Source organism: Lagenorhynchus albirostris, chromosome 6 (assembly GCF_949774975.1).
Source record: "Lagenorhynchus albirostris chromosome 6, mLagAlb1.1, whole genome shotgun sequence".
NCBI lineage: Eukaryota > Metazoa > Chordata > Mammalia > Artiodactyla > Delphinidae > Lagenorhynchus > Lagenorhynchus albirostris.
In genome coordinates, this window is record NC_083100.1 from 94,595,714 (window position 1) to 94,621,525 (window position 25,812).

The 25,812-nt window shown below is 51.4% G+C and overlaps 1 protein-coding gene and 1 long non-coding RNA gene across 2 annotated transcripts in view; both read right to left on the reverse strand.

Annotated features, from left to right (window-relative positions):
* Positions 1–1,193: 1,193 nt before the first annotated feature.
* On the reverse strand, positions 1,194–6,458 carry LOC132522410 (uncharacterized). Its single transcript, XR_009541195.1, has 2 exons — positions 2,113–6,458; positions 1,194–1,838 (listed from the first exon to the last, which is right to left on the reverse strand). It is a non-coding gene; the product is annotated as an uncharacterized LOC132522410 (long non-coding RNA).
* An 86-nt stretch (positions 6,459–6,544) lies between these two features.
* Positions 6,545–25,812, reverse strand: part of MGAT5 (alpha-1,6-mannosylglycoprotein 6-beta-N-acetylglucosaminyltransferase) — a 364,482-nt gene continuing 345,214 nt past the window's right edge. Inside the window, exons 16-18 of the mRNA XM_060151522.1 lie at positions 24,655–24,729; positions 13,796–13,953; positions 6,545–7,100 (exon numbers count right to left, since the gene is read on the reverse strand). Coding sequence (XP_060007505.1) covers positions 6,902–7,100; positions 13,796–13,953; positions 24,655–24,729 — 432 coding nt within the window. The 3' untranslated portion in view covers positions 6,545–6,901. The remainder of the gene's footprint in view (positions 7,101–13,795; positions 13,954–24,654; positions 24,730–25,812) is intronic.

A 25,812-nucleotide genomic window follows, 5' to 3' on the forward strand; every position in this document is an offset into this window, starting at 1 on the left:
TCTCGGTTTATGCAGCGTTAGGCCTAGATGCTGTTAAAGACACACACACAAAAACGGTCTCCCCACACGCAACATTCTGTACCTCTAGCACTGCTGCCTGTCCGGGCGACGGTGACCAATAAAGACCTTGACCTGTTTTGTACGGTGTGGGGACGTGATGGTGAAGGTTGTCACTGCTGTGGGTGAAGCACGGGGTGTCGGGGGCGGGGGGGGTCAGTCTCACCCCCCCCGCTCAGGGAGGGGAAGAGAGAGTAGCCACATACGTCCATGTGGTGGTGCTTGGAGCTGACCACCCCCCCCCACACCAGTCCGGGAGGGCCGTGCCCCGCCCCCCAGCTACCTTAAGCCCCGGAAGGGGAGGTGGTGTGGTCCTAAGAGGTCACTGACCTTGGAGAGAAAGGCACGCTGAAAGCATCCGATTAAACCAACGGCATTTTGAGGCATATTCTATTGGGCTGTTACCATGTTGCACAGAAAAGATGGACACTGTCCAGGTCTGGGAAATGCAAGATTCAACAGGTTTCTTTTCTGCAGGTTTTCTCCGTGTATTTACCGTTTAACATAGCTCCCATTGTGACAGCTATGCCGTGGCAGCCCCCAAACTTAGGCACTCAAGTTATGCTCACCTTCCTTGGGGACGTGTGTCCCATCAAACATGCAGGCTGTCTCCCTTGGTGTCTCTGCTCTGGGCAGCGACCAGAGGGTTCACCAGCTTCGGAGAGGCTGCATCACGGCCCTCCACCATCCCCACCACAAGCCCCTGGTGGGAGCATGAACTTGAACTTCCTCGTTCCCAGGGCCTGTGCCTAACCACGCTGAGCCCTGGGGTCAAAGTGCTCTCTCTGAAGAGGGGAAACATGTTCCCGGTCTAATAAGCCCTCAGCCTCTTAAGGGCTATCTTGCTAGTCCATCCTTCAAGATTTTTAAACATCTGATGTAGTACAGTTACCGACAAAACAAACAACAGTCTACTTGCAAACTCAATTCCCTTCTAGGTGAGCGTGCTCTGCAATTAGTGCTGGTGGGTGTTCCATGGCGAGCCCCCCACCTCCCCAACTCCTTAAACCTACCTTCGTATCAGCATTTTCGGCAGTGTACCTGCAGACGGCGAGGCGCAGTCAGCAGCCGCCACTGCTGGGGGTGCAGCTGGACGGGGTCCCCACCCGCCCCGCCCCCAAATCACTTCCATCTGCCACACAAGAAAAGTTTATTGAAAAATAAAGTTCTCCCTAGTTTTCTCTACAACAGTGGAAAACAAAGCCGTGCCCCCTACGCCGGTACAGTACATTTGACAGCAACACCTTATTTGCAGAATCCCGCACTACTTAACCCCAGAAGTGAACAGTAGAAAACGGTTGTACCAGGAGCTGGCTGAAGACACAGACGCGAATGGCCATTAGCTTACAGACATCAAGGCTGTGACAGCAACTACAGCAGAAAGGACGTCACCATCTCCTTTGGCATAGACTTGCACTCTTGTTCATACCCGGGCAGGCCGGTGAGCAAAGGCATCCCACGTCTGCTCCATCTCAGCTGTGCCAGAGATGGCTGCCTGTGCTAGGTTCCCGGCCGGCTGGCCCAGGGAGCCCTCCAGCACCGCAAAGGCTCTGAGCCTCCAGGACCACCCTTGCCCCCCACGGACCCAGACGGGGCCCTGCCCGACGCACGAGCGCACGGCTGCCCTTGCATCCCTTTGTCGTGCCTCACCGGATGTGGGGGGCTGGGGGGTAATCTGAAGGCTCCACAAGATCTGGGAAGAATAGAGGAAATGATGCTTTGAAGAAGGTAAGTTCCGATCTTAAATGACTGCTGATTCAGCTGAAGAGAATCCAGAGGATCTGAAAAAGACACCAGACTCCAACATAGTCCTCCATTTTCCACAAATGCAATCTATGCAGAATAGGGCCAAGATAGGAGAGGAGATACAACTCTAAACCTATCTAGGGAAGCAAGAGGCTGAAACCACCCCCCCCCCAAAAAAAAAAAAGCGAACTGACATTCAGGTGATCTGGGAAAACAACATTAAGCCCCGAGTAGCCTCTTGGAGCTCTGAAGACGCCCCCGCCACCCCCATAGAATAACCTTTAATGCGAGAGAAACGTGACAACTAACCAGCCTGGGAGCCTGATCCTCTTGCACTGGACAGTGCAGGAGCCACCCTGGCCAGCAGGGGGCGCCAAAAGGGGCTTCCTGGGGAGCGATTAAGTTCAATTGGTCATTCCTTTCCCCTTCAATAAAAAACAGAAACGCCTCTATCATTGCATTTCAGAGAAAGATGGGTAACTTTAAGGGGACAGTCTGTCAGAGAATTCATTTGAATTTCCAGCTCACCAAGTTCTGCAAAGCAAAACCCTGGAAGGATCCAGAAGCTGAGTGGGGTGCGGTCCGCAGCATGTGGCCAGAGGTCACCCTCTTATGTTCAGTTTGCTAATTCTTGTGGCCCAGTTCCATCTGGGGCTGCAGTCAGGCATATTTTCCAGTCAGTGCATTTTAACCAGCAGGGTGGACACAGGACTCAGGTATCTTCCACCACTACGTCCTACAACATTCCATCAACTTGGGAGTATTCTCCCGTAGGTATTACTTTTGAATCAAGGATAGGAAGTGAGCTCAGCTCTTTTTTTCTCGAATTTTATGAAAGGCAAATAACAACGATATTTAACACTCACTAGGGCTTACTATATGCCAGACACTGCTAAACACTGCTAATTCACTGCTAAACTGAATCCTCACAAAAACCCTAAGTGCTAAGAAAGCTAGGGTAGTTTTTTTCTGCATTGGACACTAGACAGCTAATTTGGCCTTTTGCTATAAAAACTTGGTTTTCCATTTTTTTTGTTGAAGCCCACAAGAAGGAAAGGAACCCGCCCTGTGCTTTAGGAAATTCCTACCTTCCTAAAGAAGTCTGAATCTCTCTACATCCATCCAAAGGTGCTCTGCAGCCCCGTAGGGATGGATGGGGTTAGAATGAAGCCAGTGTAGAAATGAAAATACTTTTCAATAAATACAACATTCCAGGCATGGGAGAGTGACACAACTGAGCCTGTCGTTAACAGACCTTTTTTTTAAAATCAAGAATTGCGGGGGGCATGGGAGAGGGTGGCAATGTTCCCATTAAATACACAATCTAGGTAAACCACCTCGGAGAATGGGGTGGGCTGCCTTGGTCTGGTCTAAAAAGCACAAATCCACCCATAAACAGAACAGTTTCTGTCTACCTGGTCACACTCGTGGCTTCACTACAAGTGAGCTGCACTGGGGCGCCCCAAAGTGAGCTTACCGGGAAGCTGAGTAGTCACTTTTATCGAACCCCACGTTTGCCAAAGAAACAAAAAAAGGGGGTGTGTATTTCTTCCCCTTCATCCTGCTAACCAGATGAAGTGGTTTTGGGCCAGTGCTTCCATGAGTTCAGCAGGGCCTGCTTCCCTTCAGTGCAACCCCTCAGGTAGGGCTGGTTTTCTGCTGCAGCCAGACCTCACCAAGCTCCCGGGGTGGCACGTGTCAGCCAGCAGTCCCCAAACCCAAAGACCTGGCCGAGCAGCCTGGGAAAGTATGGGCTGGTCTGGAGGAAGTCAGACCTTTTCTTGGGGGTTCTCATGGCTTCATGGGGGTGTATGTGCCCCTACACTATGGTCCGGGGGGGGGCTTGGAGGGCATTTCCGGCGCCCAGCCTGAGTTGCCCGCAGTGATGCCAGGGCATGTCCTATCTCCAAGCTGGAGGAGTCTGCTAGCTTCCTTCAACAAAACCCAGATTCCAAAAACCAACCCCACATTCCGAAAACGAACCCGAAAGTGAAAAGGCACCTCAGAGAAAAAATAAATATCACCAAAGAAATATCTCCAAACATACAGCAAAACACACAAAAAGTAAACTATAAGCAGTGACAAAACCGAATCTAAGCAAAAATGCAAAAAGCTTCTCCAATTGTACTTGTGCAAATCGAATTACATACAAGAAATAAATGAGCTGTTTACTGGCGGGAGAAGTGTTTCCCCTTTCAGGAACTTTTATTCCCGAAAGTCTTTACATTTGAAAGGAAAGCTTTTTCTCCTTTAATAAATTAAATGTTTTCCCTCGAGTTTTTTTTTTTTTTTTTTTTTTTTTAAGAACTTAGGATCACAGTGGAGGGGAAAAAAAAAAAATCCCAAATCTTTTAGGAAAAAAATGTATGAAAACTAAAGACCAGGCAAGAGATGAGAGATGCTCAGAGCACAAGAAGACACTAATCCTGATTGGGGATTTCTCTCCCTGTGGAATTGTCATCAATTACCAATTAATTGGTTTAGGATTCTATTAAGATTGGCATCGGCAAAACCATCGAAGGCTCCCAGCCCACACTCTGAGAGGTGCCCTCCTCTCCCAGGGCAGGCAGGAATCGCACCCCTTCCTGTGCAGGGCAGATGGAGGTCCCTATCCCAATGTCCTCTTGGGTCGCTGACCAGACTTGGGCCACGTGTGTGGAGGCCTGAGAGCCAGTATACATTCAGTGTCGCCGCCTCTGTTCATAATGCCCTCAAGAACTGGAGTGTGGGTTTCTTTGCCCCAGGAGCAGCAGCCCTGTAGGCAGAGAGCTCTGGCTTACTTCCATTACTAGAAATGGGGGGGAAGCCACAGGAATCTTCAAATGGGGGAGGTGCTCTCCTGGCTGCCTGACCTTAGAGTCCTGACGTGGAGAAGAGGAATTCTCCAGAAGGCGGAGAGTCCCTGAGCTCAGGGGCAGCCAGCAAACAATCCCTGCAGCTTCTGGAACACAAGCCCGGCACAGCATCTTTCTGAGAACAGGGCTTTCCAACTTCCTTGCTTTCAGAGTTCCTGGGTTGGCTGTAACAGCTCTCTCGCAAAATGGCTTTATCTGGCCGAGTGGGAAACTGGTCTCGGCCCGCCGGCTCCCCCTGCTGGTCAAACACCGGCACTCACGTCCTCAGCACTGGAAGCTCCCAGAAGAGCCCAGAAGAGGGCAGCACCGGCCCAGGAATTGCAGGCCTGGGCCCTCAAGCAAATTGCCACCAGCGAGGCTGCAGCCAGGAGTCCCATCTGTAGGGAAAAGCAGTTCCCCACAGCAGGGATGGCACTCCCACTGCGGGAAACCGCCCTTGCAAAGCTTCAAGGCACCCAGGCACTCGCACCCTCCATCCTTATTGCTCTTCTCAGCCAGGCTGTGACGGGCGGGCCCCTGCATCCGCGCTCAGAGCAGAGAGACCTCCCCGCCAGCATTCTCCCTGGCACATGTGGGCCACCTATGGGGTCGGGGAGACCCCGGCTGCCCTTCCTCCCTCCCTCCATTCTCTAAGATGGGAGGTGCAATTAAGACCCACAGAGGGTCTAAGAAAAAATGGCTGGCTGTGTGCTCGATATTAATTTTACACCCAAGAAGAATCTAGAAGCAGGCGGAATCTAACTTCCCATAACTCAAGTCTCCACACTCCATCTGGTCCTCAGAAAGCAGAATTCTAACTTCAACCTCATGTCCCGAAGGCCCACCCAGGCCATTAGCCTTGCCCAGCTGCTCTGCTCGGCGACCAAGGCACTCAGAAGCATGAGTGAGGTCTGGACGGATCACGGGACAGCTCATAAGGGGGCCGTTCCGCCAGAGAGAGAAGAGGGCTCGCTCTTAGCAGTACGGAGATGCCAGGGGCATCGCAGAAACATACACGCTTACACGCACAGCACTGAGGCACGGGGTGGTGTGCAGGACCGGGGGGAACTCACACAAAAGCTGGGGGGGGTGACTCCACGGTTTGGTCCAACCTGCCAAGCGGCTCACCACCCCCGCCCCCCACAAATATCTGTGCCTGAGTAGAAGCCAGCATCACGCTCCTGCCCCTTGCACGCCGCACCCACACTCACAGTGAGGGGCCAGGACAGGGCACATGCATCCTGGCCCGCCCTTGCTCCCCGAGCCGGCATCAGGTTCACCAAGAGCCCCATTCCCTGGACTTCAGTGACATCAGACATTAGAGGGAATACAACACGAGCCCATCCGTCCAGAACCCGGCTCTGGTGGTCCCTAAGACCAGCTTCACTCCCGTCCAAATCTCAGCTCGAAGACAAATCTCTGAAGGGGCAAAGAGCACGGCCTCCAAGAGCTCCAAGGGTAGCTCTTCTAATCCTAACCAGAAATGACAGCCAAGGTTGTATGTGGGTGTGGGTTTGGGTGCGTGTGTGTTTTCGGCTGGGGATGGGGTGGGACAGAGGAAAGGAGCCTCTCGCTGCAAAGCAGCCCATCTTTGATCCCCGTGGGCTCTCTGGACCACACAGGCATATCCCCGCACGCCAGGGGCTGCCCGTGCCCTAGCTGCCGTGTGGCAAGCACACAAGATCTGTTCTGTTCTGCCACCAACCACTTCGAGGAGCTAGGTCCCCATAGCTGCCCTTAAGCATGCCACCAACCCCACAGGGCACCCTGCCCAAAGCAGACAGTAGTAATATTATAGTGAAGGAACAGAGGAAGATCGAAGAAGTTACAAGACACATGATCAATCCCTCTCTGCCCTCCCCAGCTCCCCCTCCCTCCCTCCCAAATAAATAAATTAATGGGTTTAGGAATGTTCCCATACGAAGTCCTTTCCAACTAGCGCAATTCCTCCTCTGGTTTTGTTTCATTTAAATGAATCTTGAGATTCTCTTTCTACCCTGGAGCAGCTGCATAGACAGTCTCCCTACAGTAGCTCCTCCAAGATTAAAAATGAATTTGTGCCAGGGAGAAGCCAGGCTCCCCGGCCTGATGTCGACTCTCCTTTTGTTTTGGTGAGAACTCCGCTGTGATCCTCCGACCGCAGCGGGAGCAATACCAAATCGAGACCTCCCGCCAAAAGAGTTCAGGCTCTGGCGAAAGTCCCCGAATGATTTCTGCCCACCGTCTTCCCCAGGAGAGTGCGTGCGGGGACGAGCCGGTGGCTGCTAGAGACAGTCTTTACAGAGAGCCACCTGGCCCTTGATGAAGTCCCGGCAGGGGCAGATCCTCCGGTGCCTGGGGTGGGCGCCAGCACAGCTGAACAGCAGGAGGTCACCTTGAAACACACAGTGCTTGTTCTTGGGGTCGAAGGAGGGCACCACGATGTCCTTGGCCATCTCTGAGCTTTGGCAGGTCACCTCGTACCTTGCGGGGGAAGAGAAAGGGGTTAGGGATGCAGGGGTCAGCCTCACCCCTGCCTCCTCCTATCCACCGTCCGAGGCGTGGGGAGCTCGTTCGGGGCTCCTGCAGTAGAAATGAAACGTCAGCCAGCCTCTGACCCAGCCATTCTCTCACCTCTGGAAATCCAGGCTCGAGAAAGGCATGTGTGTGCCTGGACACGTGTGTGGGCCTATGTGTTCAAGGCTGCTTAGCGAAGCACTGTCCGTAATGGAGAAAAACTGGAAATAACCTGAATACTCAGCAAGTGGGAAATGGCTGAATCAACGCTGGCTCATCTGTACCATCAGAGTTACATGCAGCCCTTGACAGAGGACAGGTGGAAATGCGAGCATCAGCATGAGAGCTGTCCTCGAGTGAGGCAGGTAACGACAGGATGTACGGTGTACCGACGTGCGCACGCGTGTGTGAGTGAGAGAGACAGAGAGAGAGAGAGAGACGGGGGGCGGGGTGAGGAGGGGGGCGAGGGGAGGAGGGGGGCGAGGGAGAGAAGTCATGAAAGACTATACACTAAAGACTTAACAACGTTTACTTCTGAGGAGTGAGACTGGGGGAAAGATAGGCATTATTTACATGTTTTTTAAAAACTATATTTAATTTTCTCAATTAATGGCTTCAAGATACCCCTGTTACATGGCCTTAGTCCCCACTGGACAGCAGTCAGACGGTCTGCTGGGGAAGGTGCCGTCCTGGACCTGAGTCACTGGACCTTGGAGGACGGTGGCAACAGTAACACCCCCACCCCAGCCCTGTCCCCAGCTTGAGGTTTCTGGGTGCGCAGAGCAGGGACTGAATCATCCCAGGTCTGTGTTCTTGCCCCTGTGCCGTAGTCTCCCAACAGGTGAATTTTCTGTGGGCTGGAGACCCCTGTGGCTTTGCTTTCTCAGCCTGGGACCACAGCCTGGGGGGCGGTGGGGGGGGGCGAAGGAGAACCGGATGTTTCTGTTTCCAACCGTGTTGGCCTCATTTCAAAGAAGAGCCACGTAAGTTCTCCTCTTACCTGGGGTACCTGGGTCCTACCCACCTTGTCCCCTGTACCCCACATGGCTGGTGGGGACCAGTTCAGAGAAGGTGGTATAGGAGGGCCAGACAGATCTGGGTTTGAGTCCCGGCTTCATCTCTTATGAGCTGTGTGGCCCTGGACCAATGACTGAGCCTCTCTGTGTCTGTTTCCTCTTCTGTGAAATGGGGATAGAGAAATCCTTCCCTCACAGGGAAGGTCCAGGGATTAAATTAATGCTTATCGAGCAGCTGGCAGAGTCTAGCTCTGGGAAGTATTCAACACACGAGACCTATCATGATTCCCGTCAACACCTGCCCCGGCCGACGCGGGCTGGGCTACGCCACCTTCCTCCTCTGCCCAGCAGTGAGAACTTACACACGTGCCAACCATCTCTGTTTTGCTTTGTTCACGGAAGTCTTGATTCTTGCCGGTAGGGAGGGGACCTGGATGTGGAACCTGAGGTCTCCTGCTGCCTCTGGAAAGCCTCCAAGTGTCGGGGGAAGAGCACATGGCGCCCCCATTACTCCTGAGCCCTCTTTTTTCTTCCTCCCGCCAACTAACCGCTGGGGCCCACCTGCCCTCCTGGTGGTTCCCAGTGCGTCTGCTGGGGCTTCCGGCGAGCTCTCCGAGGCTGCCTGCCTGGCTCCCGGTGCCCAGGAGGGCAGCACCGGCCCATCTTGCTGCTGCAGTCGCCAGGGAGCTCTGCGGCTTCTCTAAGTGGCCCGATACCCCTTGATGTTAGGTAAGCCAGCCGGGAGACGGAGGCACCCAGAAGGCATGGCGAGGGTGGGACGTGGAGGTCTTAAGGAAACCTGAGCCGGAGACAGGGGCTACCAGCTCCCTCACAGGACACTCCTCCTGGCCAACACAAAAAGGGGTCTCCAGAGCTCCACTGTGCGTGAAAAGCTGCCATATGGAATGCGGCGCTGGGATCCAGATTCATGCTCATGCTATTTATTTATTTAGGCGAATTACAGCAGCTGCTGTGTCTTAACTCGAGCCATCTGCCTGGTACACTGCTCGTCAGGAGCGTGGAAATCTCCACAACTCATCTGAGACCCCGAGGCAAGGGGGAGAATTGCCAGGAGCCAGGAAGAAACCCTCCTCCCGCCTCTGGTCTCCTGGACTCAGACTCCAGGCCCGGCCTCCTGGGGTGCGAGCACGTGCGCCCGTGACCACGAGGCTGCAACAGCAGCAGCCGGCCCAGGGCCGATGCCCAGAGATGACCACGAGGCACTCAAGCAGCAGGTGGTCCCCGGAGCCACAGGGGACCCGTCCCCAGGCAGCTCCCCAGCGGTTTAGCTGAGGGGCACCGGAGCCACCCATGGGTGTGACCCAACCCCCTACCCTGGGGAGCTCTCCCTTCTGTTAGCTGCAGGTCTCCGTCCCACAAGCCCCGGGCGGTCGGGAAGGCCCCTCTAGCATCCTTGCTGAGCTAGTGAGCCACAGTCCTCAGCTGTTGCCGAGGAGACCTTCCCAGTGGCTGGAGCACATCCTCATGCTCTGCTGTGGTCCCTCGCCTCTTCAGGGCGTGCGTGTGGCCGTTTCTGCCTCTCTGTTCCTGGGATGTCTGTGTCGCACACACGCGTGCATGCACGCGCGCACACACACACACTCCCCGCTCAGACCTGTGGTGCGCTGTGCTGTTTCCTTTCTGTGGGCCCCTGTGGTCCTCACCTCTCTCCAGCTGGCCTCAGTGGTTTCTCTCATGGGATGGGAGCTGGGGCTTCCGAGGCCCCTCAGCCCTTAGTGTAGAGTTCATAGCCCTTGAAGAAGAGAAGGGCAAAGCCCCCCTTCCCGTGGGGCTGCCTATTTCCTGAGAGGAGGGAAGCCGCCCACCCTTCTCCCGACACAGACCCACTCAGGATGAAGGGATGGAAGCGGGACCCACCGGCCGGTCTTACTCCTTCCCCCGCCCCATCCTCCTTAGCCCTGCCCCGTATCCACCAAGTCTCCCCAAGCTCCCTCGTCACCACTCTGACTCAGGGCCACCTCCCTGCTCCGAAGGTGCCCACGAGCTCACAGTCCAGGCCTCATGGCTTAGAATTCCTGTTCTTCAAACCAACCAACCCACACTCAATAAATCAATCTTTTAGAAGGTACAACCTGTAAAGGTCGCAACATCACGAAGGAAGCCTGCCGCTAACGCACGTTCCCATTTCGGAAGCCGAGGTGCGCCCGCCCTGGGTCCCACCAGCCCGGACTCTGGCTCTGCCTGGAGCCTCTGTCCTCCGGCCACTCCGGCCCCGGTCTGGGTCAGGTTGGGTGCCACCCGAATCACGCATGCTCCGTGCACAGGAGTTTGTGGTCGCCTCTCCATCACTCCCACCTCGCCCTGCCTGACTCCCCGATTTAAGACGACAGCACGGGACGCTCCAAAGGGCTCTACTTAAGTCACATCAGGTCACACGGCAGAGCGAGGACAGGCCGGGGACACCCGAAGACGGAGAGGAGCTTAAACTCAGAGCCAGGCCCCAAGCTGGAGAAGAAAGAGCAGCAGCTCGCTGCTAACCGGCCATGAACACGAATAAGCCAGGACTGCCTCACTGAAGAGGGTTTCAACAGACGCGCCAGAGAGCCGGGCTTTCACGACGTTATCGGTATTTACAAGTGCAGAGGCAAGGTATTCACCAGGGCTCCTGCGCACAGAAGATTAACGTCAGGAGGCTCTACTGCAAACTCAGCATTCACGGCAGCCTCCTAGGAAGAAAACCCACGTGTCTACAAGGGGATGGGGTGGGAGGGGCGTTTAGTAACCCCACGGCCGCCCCACAGCAAGGCCTTCTGCTCCCTGGGCTCAGCTTGGAAGACGGCGGCGGGCGGGGGTGGGGGTGGGCAGGGAGGTGGCAGGGCACTGGCGTTTCTGGTCTCAGCCTGGGGGCCTCGGGCCTGCCCCGCTGCCCAAGCTCTCTGCAAGACAGGGCTTTTCTGCTCTGCCTGCAGCACCAGCTGCATCTTCTCTCATCATTACCCGCGCTGTCCCCATCTCACAGGTGAGGACATTGATGGGGACAGAGGAAACTGGTTCCTTGGTTCCCTGTCCTGTGCCTCCGCGGGACCTAGCCCTTGGGCCTGCAGACGGGCGGGCTGTGGTGGGCCCCGTGCTCTCTGAGAGCGAGCCCCGGGAGCCCCGCCTCCAGGCTGGCCAGGAAGGCCGCCGCTGCTGAGGGTCCCGTCCGGGTTCCCTCCTCCAGCGCTGGGGCAGCGGCTGCACGTAGACAGTTCTGTGTAGACGCTCTGCAGTCTGCCCCCCGTGCATCCAGACGTCCGCTCAAACAGAGGGAGACACTCGGGGTTCTCAGAAAGCCACTTTGCTATGGGAGCCGTCTGCAAAAGGGGCGAGTGGCAAGCTCCCCCCGGACCTAGAATTTGGGATACGTGCTCTGGAGATGGAAGCTTCTGGCACCATCAGGGCTTTCCATAGACGTCAAACCAGTGTTCCCTCCCACAAGGCTCCACTGGCTGCAGAGCAGGCCGCCGACCGACTCTGCCGGCCTGGCCTTTATTCTGATGGTGGAATCGAGGCCACCTCTGATCCGGGTCTTCACGTAAAAAGAACGAGAAAAAATAGCATCGTCCACATCCCCACTCAGGAGAGCATCCCTGTAGGCGCGACGCTAGAGACCACGCGCTTTCTCTAAAAAGGGTTTTATACCACACTTGAAGGTAGTAAGACTTACAGGCAGGATCAGGGCAGCTCAGACCACTAGGCTGATGAGTGGTCTGATGGATGTGTGTGCTGATGGATGAGTGTGCTCATGTGTGTGCACATGGATGAGCTCATGTGTGTGCTCATGTGTGTGCTGATGGATGAGTGTGCTCATGTGTGTGCTGATGGATGAGCACGGTGGCCAACCACGCTCTAGAAGGGTGTGAAGCCAGAACAGGGACCAGCAAGCTGCGAGCCCTGAGTCCACTCTGTGCCTTATTATTATTATTATTATTATTATTTTGGGAGGGGGGTGCGTACGGCGTGCAGGATCTTAGTTCCCTGACCAGGGATCGAACCTGTGCCCCCTGCAGTGGAAGCGTGGAGTCCTAACCGTTGGACTTCCAGGGAAGTCCCCACTCTGTTCCTTAAACATCCTCTTCAAGACTGGGGCACATATATACATGGAATATTACTCAGCCATAAAAAGACATGAAATTGAGCTATTTGTAATGAGGTGGATGGACCTAGAGTCTGTCATACAGAGTGAAGTAAGTCAGAAAGAGAAAGACAAATACCATATGCTAACACACACACACACACACACACACACACACACACACACACACACACACACACACACACACACACACACACACACACACACACACACACACACATATATATGGAATTTAAGAAAAAAAAATGTCATGAAGAACCCAGGAGTAAGACGGGGATAAAGACACAGACCTACTAGAGAATGGACTTGAGGACCCGGGGAGGGGGAAGGGTGAGCTGTGACAGTGTGAGAGAGAGTCATGGACATATATACACTAACAAACGTAAGGTAGATAGCTAGTGGGAAGCAGCCGCATAGCAGAGGGAGATCAGCTCGGTGCTTTGTGACCACCTAGAGGGGTGGGATAGGGAGGGCGGGAGGGAGGGAGACGCAAGAGGGAAGAGATATGGGGACATATGTATATGTATAACTGATTCACTCTGTTACAAAGCAGAAACTAACACATCATTGTAAGGCAATTATACTCCAATAAAGATGTAAAAAAAAAAAGACCGGGGGCAGAACCACAGCTGTGCGGAATATCTAGGGTTGGGATAGCAAATCCCTCAGGGGAAAACACCGCATTAAGAGTTCTTAAGGTTGGGAAGGGGTGACAGGTAATTAACCAGGTTGTGGCCCAGGGAGGGTGTGATAAATATCGAGGAACAGATTCAGCACTGACAGGGGGCATGAGTCAGAGGCCAGAAGAAACTTCACATGGAAACCTGGAAAGTGCAAACACCAAACTCAAAATGCCGCTGCAAAGGGAAATGAATGGTGTGACTGCAAGTAACACAAGCAGCACGAGAAAAGAAATCCCAGCAAAAGAGAAGGTCCTTCCTGGCTCGCTCTGGCCTGTGATCCCACTGCTGCACCTGCACCCCTGCTCAGGGACCCGGCAAAGCCAGGCCTGCTCACGCCCTCAAAGGGGCTGGAATAAAGCACAAAAGGAGATGGGGCTGCAGGAGGGGAAGGTGGCAGGGAAACTTGCTGCGGGCAGTGCTGTGCTAGCTCCCTGCCCGTATTTTTCATTTCTTCCAGACTCCCTGACTCTGCAGACCTAGCTACAGCCAGGGGACCTCAGGGGCGGGTCCGTCCGTGCTTGTGGTTCTGTGCCCATCTCGGCTCCCATGGTTCTTGGGTACCAATTAGCAAACCGAACACCTCCCGCCATCTCCAAGCCCCGACTTCCCGTTATTTATGCAAACAAAACACCCCTATTCGAATTCTAAATATATCAGCAGGCCAGGTGACCTCATCTACTTAACAATAAAAGCGCTGGACCAACTTTCTCTGGGTGGAGGGGGGCGGTGGGATCATGCTATAACCTTTTCCGCATCTTATTCCAACAGCCCACGAGCCTAGAAAGGAAAACCTCATCCCTCGCAACCCAGCTCTGACCCAGAGGCGAGCTGCAGGCTGAGCTGCCTCTCCCGTGCTCCAGCACTTACTTCAGCAAGTCCTTGTCCTTGTTGAGATGCTGGAAGAAGGAAGGCTCACAGATGAGCTGTTTCTCCTGACACACCTGCTTGCAGGACTGCCCGGGCTCAGCAAGCTTTACCTGCAGGGCACTCAGGGGCGGCCACATCACTTGCCCATGGCAGAAGTCCTGGAATGACAATAAAACCATCAGCCAAGGGACCGGGGATGCAAGTGGGGGTCCCCAGTCTGCCAACGAGCCCCAACAAGGGGGCCGGGCACCTGGTCATGGGAGAGCAGTGAGGGGCAGGAGGCAGGACCAGACAGACTTGGGTTGGAACCCAGCTCAGCTAGAACACGGTCTTGGCCTTGGCTTTCTGTGCACAGCACTGTGTCTGCCAGTAACGGGGGCTATTCGTTCGTATCGCCACCTACAATGATGCAATCGAGCTAAAGCCTCCACGCTTGAAAGCCCATCTCCAGATCCACCTTCACCAGCCGTTCTATTCCCTCCGCCCTAATTCCAAAGACATTTTCAGTGTCTACCTAATTCGGCGGTCACCTAATATGACACTGTTTTGTGAGTGCTGGTTTCAACTTTGGGAAGCAAAGGAGCACAGCAAGGAGTCTGCAGGCATCTGGGAGAGGACTGTTGCGGGGTCGTGGTCTTGATAGAGGCTCAGTGCTTGTTGGTTGAAAACAATTGTAACACACAGATTCAACGGCTAGAGAAACAGTCTGAGGATGTGTGACAGGAGGTCAAGTAAGCTGGTATCCCCTGCAGGGAGGGGCGCCCCGAGGCATGGAAGGTGGCGGCATGCTCAGGATGGGGCTGGGTGGTCATTCCTAGGATCTGGAGGGTGCGCAGGAAATTAACACATCCAAGGAAGTCACGGGCGGGGAAGACCAGGAAGTAACCTGTGCAGCATGGTGAACGGGCAGCCTAGTTATGAAGCTGAGTGTTGAGGAGAAAGACGCAGTGGGACCAGGGAACGGGCAGGTGCGGAGTGGGAACTCTCTCTGCCCTGGGACCCCAGCTTTCATCTCAGCTGTGCCTGGAGCGACCCTGAACAGGTACTGAGGGTGGAAACTCATGCACCACTGGCAACCAGAGCTTGCTCTGCTTGCACGATGTTGATGGAACCCTAGTAAAATTCTTCTGAATCTCCGGGGCCGCCCAACCTGCAGAAGATGATGTCAGGGCAGGAGCCCTGAAGAGCCATGTTTGTGTAACTTTCTGGGGGGCAGGCTAGCCCTCAGGGGTACCCAGTGGTTAGGGTTAGGATCCTGGGCTCTGAATTCCACTTGTAGGAATTCACCCCAGATGTATGGGACACAATTGGGCAAAGAAACCTACACAGGACACAGGAATCCCAGCAGTATTGTTAGAAGAGAAGCAGAAGACTTGAAACAACCTAAAAGCTGTATTTAAACAGGTAACTGTTTAGAAGTAGTGAAAATATGTCAGTGAGAATGTATACTGGGTGCAGCCGCTATGAGAAACAGTATGGAGGTTACTCAAAAAACTAGAGTTGCCATACGATCCAGCTATCCCATTCCTGGGCCTATATCTGGAGAAAACACTAATTCAAAAATATATATGCACCCCTGTGTTCACAGCAGCACTATTTACAACAGCCAAGACATGGAAGCAACCTACGTGTCCATCGACAGATGAATGGATAAAGAAATTGTGGTTGGACGATAGATAGGTAGATATGGATACAGATACAGGAATACTACTCAGCCACGAAAAAGAATGAAATAATGCCATCTGCAACAATACGGATGGACCTAGAGGTTATCATACTAAGTGAAGTAAGTCAGACAAAGACAAATACCATATGATGTCATTTATATGTGGAATCTAAAATATGACACAAATGAACTTATCTATGAAACAGAAACAGACTCACAGAAAGACAGTAGACTGCTGGTCGCCAAGGGGGAGGTGGGTGGAAGAAGGAGGGATTGGGAGCTTGGGATTAGCAGATGCAGACTATTATATGTATGTATAATGGAATCACTTTGCTGTACACCAGAAACTAACACAACAATGTAAATCAACGAAGCTTCAATCAAATAAATTAAAAACAAAAAAAAGAAATGGTGCCAAGAGCAGCAGGCCCTTCTTAAGGTCTGGTGAACCATCTGGAAAGCCTGAAGGTGATAAAATTGAACAGATGGAGGCCTGAAGGTGTCCTTAGTCGCTATGACACCAGGTGAGGCAGGAGGGAGTGGGGATCTCAGTTATGATTCTGGCCCCAAGTTGGGAGACTTCATAGCTGCCCCTCACGCTCTCTCTGCCCACTTTCACATCGAAAATGGAGAAAATATCACTTGTCCTTACATAACTCCTGTCAGGTTAAAAAAAAGAGGTGACTCTTAAGAAGGTACCTACAGATGTTAAAGATAACATTCCAAGGAAGACCCTTATTTGCTGCCAGGGTCCAGAGCGAGAAGGTGAGTTGCCTGGATTATATATGACAATCGCCCACAAGGGGCATCCCTTTGCCCAGCTGCTTGGAGGGCACAACTGACGCAGCAGCCCGTCATAAGCCTCTTCTCACCCCCAGGTGCCAGCCCCACTGGGTGCTCGCAGAAAGCTGGAGGTCCTCTGTTTCATTCAGCCTCAGCACCAGCTATCAGGGCAATGCCGACATGCCTTGTCTCCCTGTTTCCTCACTCACTCGTTCATTTGTTCATTCAATAAAATACTTGCTAAGATGCAGAAAAGCATAAGGGTTTGGGGCTCGAACCGCTGGGGTTTGAATCTCAGCCTCTCCATCTAGCAGCTGAATGCTCTTGGCTAGCTCCGTAATTTTTCTTTGCCTCAGTTTCCTCAACTGTAAAATGAAGAATACATCAACGGCCACCTCCCAGAGCTGTCGAGGGGATTAAGTCAATTATAATGTGTAAAGTGCTCAGAAAAGTGCCTGATAAATATAACACCATGGGTTGGCTCTTCTAGGCCTTGGGGGTGACTTGGTGGAAAAAAAAAAAAAAGGAACCAAAAACACCTGCCTTTATAGAGCTTATTTTCAGTGAGGGAGAGAGAGAAACAACATAAACCAATTATATGTAATATATTAAAGGTGATAATTGCTCTAAGTAAGAATGAAGTGAGGAAAAGGAATCGGGACTGTTGGGGAAGAGGGTATTCAGATAAGTCATCATTGAGAAGGTGACATTCAAGAAAAGACCCGAGGAAGTAAAGGCGTGAGCCATGCAAGTGTGTGTGAAGGACATGATAGGCAGAGGCAAAGCAAGATCGGAGGCTCTGACAGCGAAGCTTCTAGCAGGTTCCAGGAGGAGCAGGGAGTTGCATGCAGCTTGAGCAGTGTGTGCACGCTGGGGTCGGCGATGGGAGGAGATGGGGTCTGGGAGGTCCTGGATGTCAGAGTACCCAGAGCTTTGGGGGCCCATGCAAAGCCTTGGCTGTTCCTTGGAGTGAGACAGAAGCTACTGGAGAGTTCGGGGCAGAGGAGTGACTGAGCTGAGAACGGAAGGCAGGAGAAGAAGCAGGAGCAGAGAGACGGGAGGCCACGCAACAGTGCGGGAGAGAGAGAACGGCCTCAGGCCAGACCCACATCTTTGTCCAATAAACCTCCATGAAATGCTCATGTCATAGGGTGGCTTTGAAGGTTTTCTCATGCATCCATTCAAAACTTGACAAATGATCATTAAAGCCTATGCTGGGTGCTGGAAATAAGAATGTGGATGAGACAGAGTCTCCGGGTTCAAAGACTCCACCTAGTAAGAGAGGCTGGCATTTAAAAAATGACAGAACAGTACAAAACAGATGTCCAAACAGGATGTAAAGGTCACTGAGAAGAGAGAGAGAATTATTAACTCTGGGGAAGGGAAGAAGGGTAGGGGTAGCAATCAGAGAAGGCTTCCAGGAAATAGGGACTTCTGGGCTGGGTTTTGTAGGCTAAATAGGAGTTAGTGGCTTATCATAAACATGGTGCTTTGCAGATAACTGGTGCTCAATAAAGAGCTGTTGAACTGCACTGAAGGGTTCTGGCATTGTGGGGCTTTGACAGTAGAAGTAGAAAAGAATAATATTCTAACCCAGAAGCTTTATACAACCAGAGGAGACATAAAGAGTAATTTCCAATCTGGTTAACAAGCCCGCTTAGAACACAGAACATCTGCATCCCTCTCTAGTAATTATTTCAACCAGTCACCAAATTTCCCTAAATTTGCTTGACTATGAAATTCTCCTAGAGTAACTATAATAAGAAAGGTTTATTAATCAACAAATTTATGAGAAAAAGTAATGTTCGGAACCAATGAACACAATGAACTGTGAAAAAGAAGTATGGATGCTGCCTTTGTAACAAAGGCTAAGCAGCAGCATGGAGAAAACGTTATTTATCAAATACCAAAAGAGCTGGAGAAGACTGGGTGGGGGGAAGAGGGAGGCGACTCCCTAGGAGGGAAGCACCAGGTGGACGGGCTGGCTTGTGCCTCCCTCTCCGTGGCATGGGGTGGGATCTTTTCCACAACCCCCCCACCCCCAGAGTGGAGGTCTGCCCAAACCTTTGAGTTACTACATCCATGACATATCAGGTGCAAGTAGATTTCTGCGGAAACGCACATTGTCTGGAACCAAGAAGACAGGTTCAGATACAGGTCTGGGGGCAGGATCTAAAGGAAGTAAGGTCAGGAATTTGCAAAAAAAAAGAAAGAAAAGGGGGTGGTGGTGTAGGTTCAAGGCCATGAAACTGGGGTTTGCGCCAAGTTCAGCCAGCTATCTTATAGCTGGGAAATCCAGGGCCAAGCACAGAACAAGTGTCCAATACATTGTGACTGGATTAAACACATTTCAGGTGCCTGCTGGTACCTGCCATTCTCAGCCTGTGCTGTCCTCAAAAGGAGTGAACTCTGTGCACGGGTGGCCCCTGGGGCTGATCCCCAGCAGTGGGTGCGAATTTACATTTCCACAAGGGCAACAGAGAAGGTGGCTGTGGAGCTGAGCTGTGGTGACTCATCTCTGTGATGATCTTTACACTGCAAATCAACGAGCCAACCAGCTCACCCGGAAAGAGTCAGACATAAACCTCCCACATTTCAAATTCTTCTACGACTAGGAGTCTACCGGGAGAAACAAAAAAGACGTCCACACGCATGCGAATGTTCAAGGTAACACTCCACTTTTCACGACAGCTCAACGGACGAAATGACCCAACTGGAGAATGGATAAACAAACCGTGGTCTATCCATGCAGTGGAATACTATTCAGCAGTGAAAAAAGAATGAAGTACCAACACATGCTACAACATGCGTGAACCTCACAAACATTAAGATGAGAAACCTCCGGGAAAGGAAAATCTACAAAGACAGAACACAGGTCAGGGTTTTTCCGGGGCTGGGGGAACAAGCCAAGACTGACTGCATATAGGCACAAAAGAGCTTTTTAGGGTGATGGAAATGTTATAAAACTGGATTGTGGTGGTAACTGCCCAAGTCTATCAATTTACTAAAAAAAAAAAAAAAAAAAATCACTGAACTGTACCCTTACATGGAGTGAATTTTAGGTTCTGTAAATTACACCTGAATGAAGCTGTTTAAAAAACTACACCTCGATTGGTTTCTGGGCTCCTGCAGCAGCAAGTAGTTAAGGCTTTCAGAGGACCTACTGTGTGCCAAGCACTGTTCTTTGTCTTAAACATGTATTCATCTACTGATTCCTCCACCAGCCCTATGGGGTAGGTAGTAGTATCCCCATTGCACAGAAGAGGAAACAGCACGGAGAGATTAGAAACTTGACGGAGGTCACCGAGACAGTGGGGGCAGAGCCAGGATGTGAACCTGGCTGTCACAATGCAGGGCCCAGCAATGAAATCATCACCCACCCAGTCCCTCTGGGTTCAGGAATGGCTGGGCAAACAGCAACCACTGATTTTTCAAAAGAGGAAACATTCCTAGGTGACTGCCAACTTTCTCCCTGTTTCTACGCCTTTTCCTCTTCCCCTGCAAGCTGGCAACTCTACCGTTCCCCCTACCCTGCCAATCAGCTTCACTGCCAGGCTCGAACATGCCCCATGGAGTTCGGGATGGGCCCCGATGAGCCGGATTTCCCAGGAGCTGAAGCTGATTCCACTGAGGCTCTTGGAGCTAACGCTTTTCTCCCCTCCGTATCTCCAGAGTGCTTTTCACATAAGTGACACAGCTCCTTGCAAAATGATATGAGCACAGTCGTCTTGTAGAGTATTTGCAGGGTCTTTACAGAAAGTAGAAAATAGGGCTGAAGAGCATGTGCATGGTTTTCAGAAATCAATCTCAACATCGCCAAGAACTTGCTCTACTCTCCAGCCTGAGGCAAATACCTAAGTCTTTCCCAAGAAATGCACAAGGAGAACCTTAACAGGCCTGGACACACCCAGGTTAGGGAAGAAGAGTGCTCCTGATCTTAGATTACAAGGATTTTTCTTCTTGGCACACACTCCTGCTGCTGGAGCAAGTGCCTCTTTTGGAGAGCTGATATAAAACAGCATGCAAGGCTTCCCTGGTGGAGCAGTGGTTAAGAATCCACCTGCCAATGCAGGGGACACGGGTTCGAGCCCTGGTCCAGGAAGATCCCACATGCTGCGGAGCAACTAAGCCTGTGCGCCACAACTACTGAGCCCACGTGACACAACTACTGAAGCCTGCGTGCCTAGAGCCTGTGCTCTGCAACAAGAGAAACCACTGCAGTGAAAAGCCCCCGCACCACAACGAAGAGTAGCCCCTGCTCGCCGCAACTAGAGAAAGCCCGTGCACAGCAACGAAGCCCCAGTGCAGCCATAAATAAAGAAATACATTTATTACAAAAATAAATAAAGAGTGTGCAATCCAAATCAACATTTTTAGTACAGTAAAGGGAGAGAGGGCATTGAGCGAAGAAGCAAGTGGCTTTCCTAAAGCCAGGATTTGTTCCCATTGGTGCTGCCTAGGCTGGTAGGGTAGGTCAAGCTGCTATCGACCACTCTGTACAGAGTATATGTTGAAACCTGGGGCTTTCTCGATTGCTGTCAATTGGCTTCCCTGGGCTCCTGTTGCCTGGGGTGAGTATGATGGACAACCTTGAAAGGGTTCTGGGATAAAAGCTTCCTTATTCCCCTAGCAGATCGCATGGAGGACTCTGAAGGCAGAGATCAGCCTAATTAGGGCTGCGATGCTCCTACAGTTTAAGAGATGGGAAGCTTATGCTCCCACCACCCCTTCGGAGCTTGAGGCTTTCCTGTTCATACCAGGAACACCGCTCTCTCCCCTCACTGCTCTTTGAAGATATTCTTTTGGCTGCAAAAATAACGAACACCCCAAGCTCTAAAACACTAGAGCCTGGGGCTAATCGTTAGAGGCAGAAGACCCAATCTGTGAACCAGTGGGGTCTTGGCTTCCTAATTTCCCTCTGGTTTGGGGCAACATTATGGCTCTGACAAAACCCTCCCCAGAGGCCTGGGATAAACTCAAAATAGGCCCCTTTATTGCTCATTTAGCAGCACTGAGAGAATGTTGAGTAAGAAATGCCCCAAACACAAGATTCCTAGAATGACTTTTCTAAAGCACCAATCTGAGAGCATCACTGCCCTACTCCTGGGTTAAAACCTTTCTTTAGCTTCTTGTCCCAGAAACAAATTCTGAATTCTTCAGCTGAGCCTCAGCATCTTTTCATGATGTGTCTCCTCCTCCAACCTCTTCTCTCACATCATCTCTCTCTTCAGTCACAGCCAAGCTTCCAATAATTCACCACCATTTCTCTTTTTCACCCCCAGGCCTTTGCATTGCGACCTCTCTGTACCACTTTGCCTTTAGGACTCATCTCCCGCAGCGAGCTTCCAGACAGACTCTCCCTCCCCTCCCCCATCGCACCCTGCATCTGAGTTACGTGATCCCAAAGCACCTGGGTAGTCACTATTACAGATGTAACCAATGGCAGCGGCATCGCCTGTGAACTTGACCTTCAAGCTACCTGAGGATAGGGCCTCATCCTTTGACACCTCTTCTTGCCCAACTCCCAGCACTGTCTGCAGCCCCCTCCAGCTGGCAAATATTTTCAGAGAGGATGAATGAATAAACAACAGCAGGCAAAAAAGAAATCCCTGGGGGCTTCCCCGGTGGCGCAGTGGTTGAGAGTCCACCTGCCGATGCAGGGGACACGGGTTCGTGCCCCGGTCCGGGAAGATCCCACATGCCGCGGAGCGGCTGGGCCCGTGAGCCATGGCCGCTGAGCCTGCACGTCCGGAGCCTGTGCTCCGCAACGGGAGAGGCCACAACAGTGAGAGGCCTGCGTACGGCAAAAAAAAAAAAAAAGAAAAAAAAAAAAGATGCTCTCCAAATCATAAGGGCCAAGATGAGCCTCCTGGTTCTTGGCACATAGGGAAAACAAGCACACACACTCACTCCCCTTCTCATTCATTTATTCATGTCTTCGGCTTTTGTGCACCTACTCTGTGCCAGGCAGAGGGCTAGGCACTTGGATGTCAAGGGGAACAAGCTAGGTGTGGCCCTGAATCCCAGAGTATTTGACAAGGTCTATTTGGGGAACGGGATCTTCCTGTTTGAAAGGAAACCTAGTAATAGATTCACAGAGAACAGGCCACATGAGAACTTCTAAGGACTGGCTGGGACTCAAGAATCTTAGGGAAGAAAGAAAGACAGTCTTCAAATAAATGTGATAAAGAGTCTTTTCAAGTATCATATGATAGCACTTACATGTGGAAGCTAAAAAAATGATACAAATGAACTTATTTACACAACAGAAACAGACTCACAGACATAGGAAACAAACTTACGGTTACTAAAGGGGAAGGGGTGGCGAAGGGATAAGTTAGGAGTTTGGGATTAACATACACACACTACTATATATAAAATAGATAATCAACAAGGACCTCCTGTATAGCACAGGGAACTCTACTCAATATTCTATAATAACCTACATGGGAAAAGGATCTGAAAAAGAATGGATATATGTACATGTAAAACGAAATCATTCTGCTGTACACCTGATTGATTTAGGTTGTACACAACATTCTAAATCAACTAGACTCTAATATAAAGTTTAAAAAGTCTTTTTACACCTGGTGGTGAGTAACCATTTTCCCTGAGAGGAAGCAGAGACAGGAAAGGCAGAAGTTGGTTCCGTACGCAGCTGCAGGGATCCTAGTAGGATCCTGGCCTCCTTGGAGGGTAGTTAAAGCTGTGATGTGTTAAATCTCACTGTCAGAGGCCACGGTCGCCCTGTCTGCACCTTCAGGAAGGGCCAGCAGCTCCTTGAGATCAAAGAAGATGGGAAGTATAGCTCTGGGACAGGTGCCGGCACCCGGGCCCACAGCAATGCTGCTGGTGCAGGCCTGGGCTCAGACCAAACCAGCGTCAAACCCTGATTCCAAGACTAAGCCCTGCGACTAAGACTCTCTGTTCCCATTATCCAGAGAATGGGGTGATGACTGCCACCTCCCAGGATTACTGTGAGGGTAAATGAGATGATGCATTGGGACGTGTTGGCATAAAGTCGGTACGTAAAGGGCTGCTCAAGTTAGGATGATGATACTGTCATTCTTAAGTTGGGTGTCATGTGAAGAATGACTGAGATAGTGATTCAAATGCTCAGCTCCTGTGGTAAAGTCTAACACTGTAGAATATATTATGTTATATAATAATACACAAGAATATAATACACTAATGTATAATATAGTAACATCACTAGTGTGTCTTTACGGAGCAGTATGTGTTAGCCCTGTTCTGAGCACTTCACATGTACTAGGCTCATTTAATCCTCCCGTCAGCCCCATGAGGTTCTATTTTTATCCTCAGTTTGCAGGGGAGGAAACTAACACATCCCAGTCATACAACCAGACAGTCTTGGCGGAGGGGCTGGAACCCAGGCGGCTGGCTGCACTGCACCCCCTTCTTGCCACTCACAAAAATTCAGAACATCAAACCTGGCACCCTGAAGCCTCTGCCTCTGGCTCGGCCCGTCCAGCGGCTGCACTCAGGGTCGTCTGCTGCTCACCACGGTCTGTGGCCTCAAATCTTTCCTTTGAAACCTGCCTTGGCCTGCAGTCTGCAACTACTTCCACTTTCAACATGCCATTTCTACTTTCAGCCTTCAGAGTCCTCACCCCCTATTGTGTCAAGATCTCATGACTGCCCCAAGACACTCTGCTTTGTCTTTTAAGAGGAGCCCCTTATTTCTGACATCTGGTCAAGGAGTTCATATTCCCCTACCCACGGGGGTGCTCAGTCTGCCTATTTCTGGCTCTGTGTTGCTTTTGAAGCCTACGGAATGAAAATGTTTGAAAACGACAGCAATGACACTTTTGGCCTTTACTTCTACGAGCACAAGACATAGTTTCCCAACTCTGTTCGGGGTGGTGGGACCCTTGGAACCCTCCTCTGCTTTGGAAGTGAACTTCTGCTTTTATCTGTTTTATATACTTGGATTTCACGTGAAGTTTCATTTGAAAACGGGTCCTATTTTTAAAAACGTTTGAAAATCACTGAAGAGTCCGAACATATTTGGAATTACCAAAGAGATATTGAGCCATCTCTCTGTTCCCTGCCGACCCAAATCTTTGCTAGGCCCCTAGAACCCAGGCAGGGCACAGGTCTGATGGTGAAGGACGTTTTCATCTTAACCATCCAGTCTCTCCCTTAAGTTTCCATTTGACCTTCCACCATCATAAAGAACATTTTTACCCTAAGGACAGACTGACTCCTTGGAGTGACCCTGAGAGTGCATAATTTAGAATTTCAAGAAGCCATTCTCTAGCCTGTAGAGTCCTCCAAATCAGGAAAATAAGCACAGAAACATGGTAAACTCTTAACTGTTCATGAGAGTCCTCTGGGGTAGCAGGAGGTAGGACACAGCAAGGACAGATGGACTTCTGAAGAGCCTTACCTGTTTCTCGATGAAAGCGTTGATTCTCTGTAGCATCCCCTCGCACGTGAATTCATACGGCATGTACGGCTCAATCTGCAGAAACAGAACACGGTATCATGAAAGAGGAAGACACAGGACATGCAACACTTACCCAGTCCTCCATTGATTCACTCACACTCAGGTGCCAACACCTGCAGGGATCCTTGTAAAGGGCTAAGACTATGAACTTGGAAGTCAGCAGACCTGGCTTCACAACCTCATTCTGCTCCTTATCAGCTATGGGACCCTGAGCAAATTATCTACCACCTCTGAGCCTCAGATCCTTCATGGGTAAAATGGTGATAAGAAAAACCCATTTCTCGGAACGTGTGGTAAAGATGACGGGGGGGGAAAAGCGCTTAGTTCAGTGTCTAACACAGAGTAGGCACTCAACAAAAGGTGGAGAGTGTCACTTGTTAGAAGGTAAGCTCCATGGGGCAGGGTCCATGGCTGCTGGGTCATCTACATCCCGGTGCTGAGTGGGGCGGCACACGTTGGAACCAGCAAACATCTGGTGAATGAATGCATGCTCCCTGCCCTGAGAAAGGCGCATGATGAGTGGTTTAAGGACCGTGACAGTGACAAAAGCTTTGTTTTGCATTAGTAGGTGAGCACGTTCCCAAAGAACTCATGGTGCAAAAACAGAGTGATGAAGTGTCCCAGAGAGTTCAGCTAGAGGGTCCCAGGAAGCTAGAAGGTCAAAGCCAACTTCTGCTCATGCTGGGCTTTTAAGGTCAGCTATGACTCCAGCAAGCCAAGACTGAGGAGGGCAAAGATGCAGAAGACGTTCCAGGGGGGAGCATTAGTGGGAGATTAGACATGAAAGAAGGACAGCAGGAGGACAGAACTAGGAACATGGAAACTGGTGAGACAGGCTAGTAAGAGGTTCACTGGATTTCCACAAAAGACTTGTGGTTTCCACTCTAAGGAGCCTAGCCTTTACTTGAGGGTAGCAAGCAACGTAGAAGGTGCTTCACTGGGGTAGGGGAGGCAATCTGATCAATACTGTGACACCTGATGGAAGGGGAAGAAATGCAGGTTGGAGCTCTGCAGTGCCTGTGCCGACACTATGACGCCTGCGTCTTCAGGAGCAGCCGGCTGGCATTATTAATCTGAAATGGAAATTTCACTTGGGAG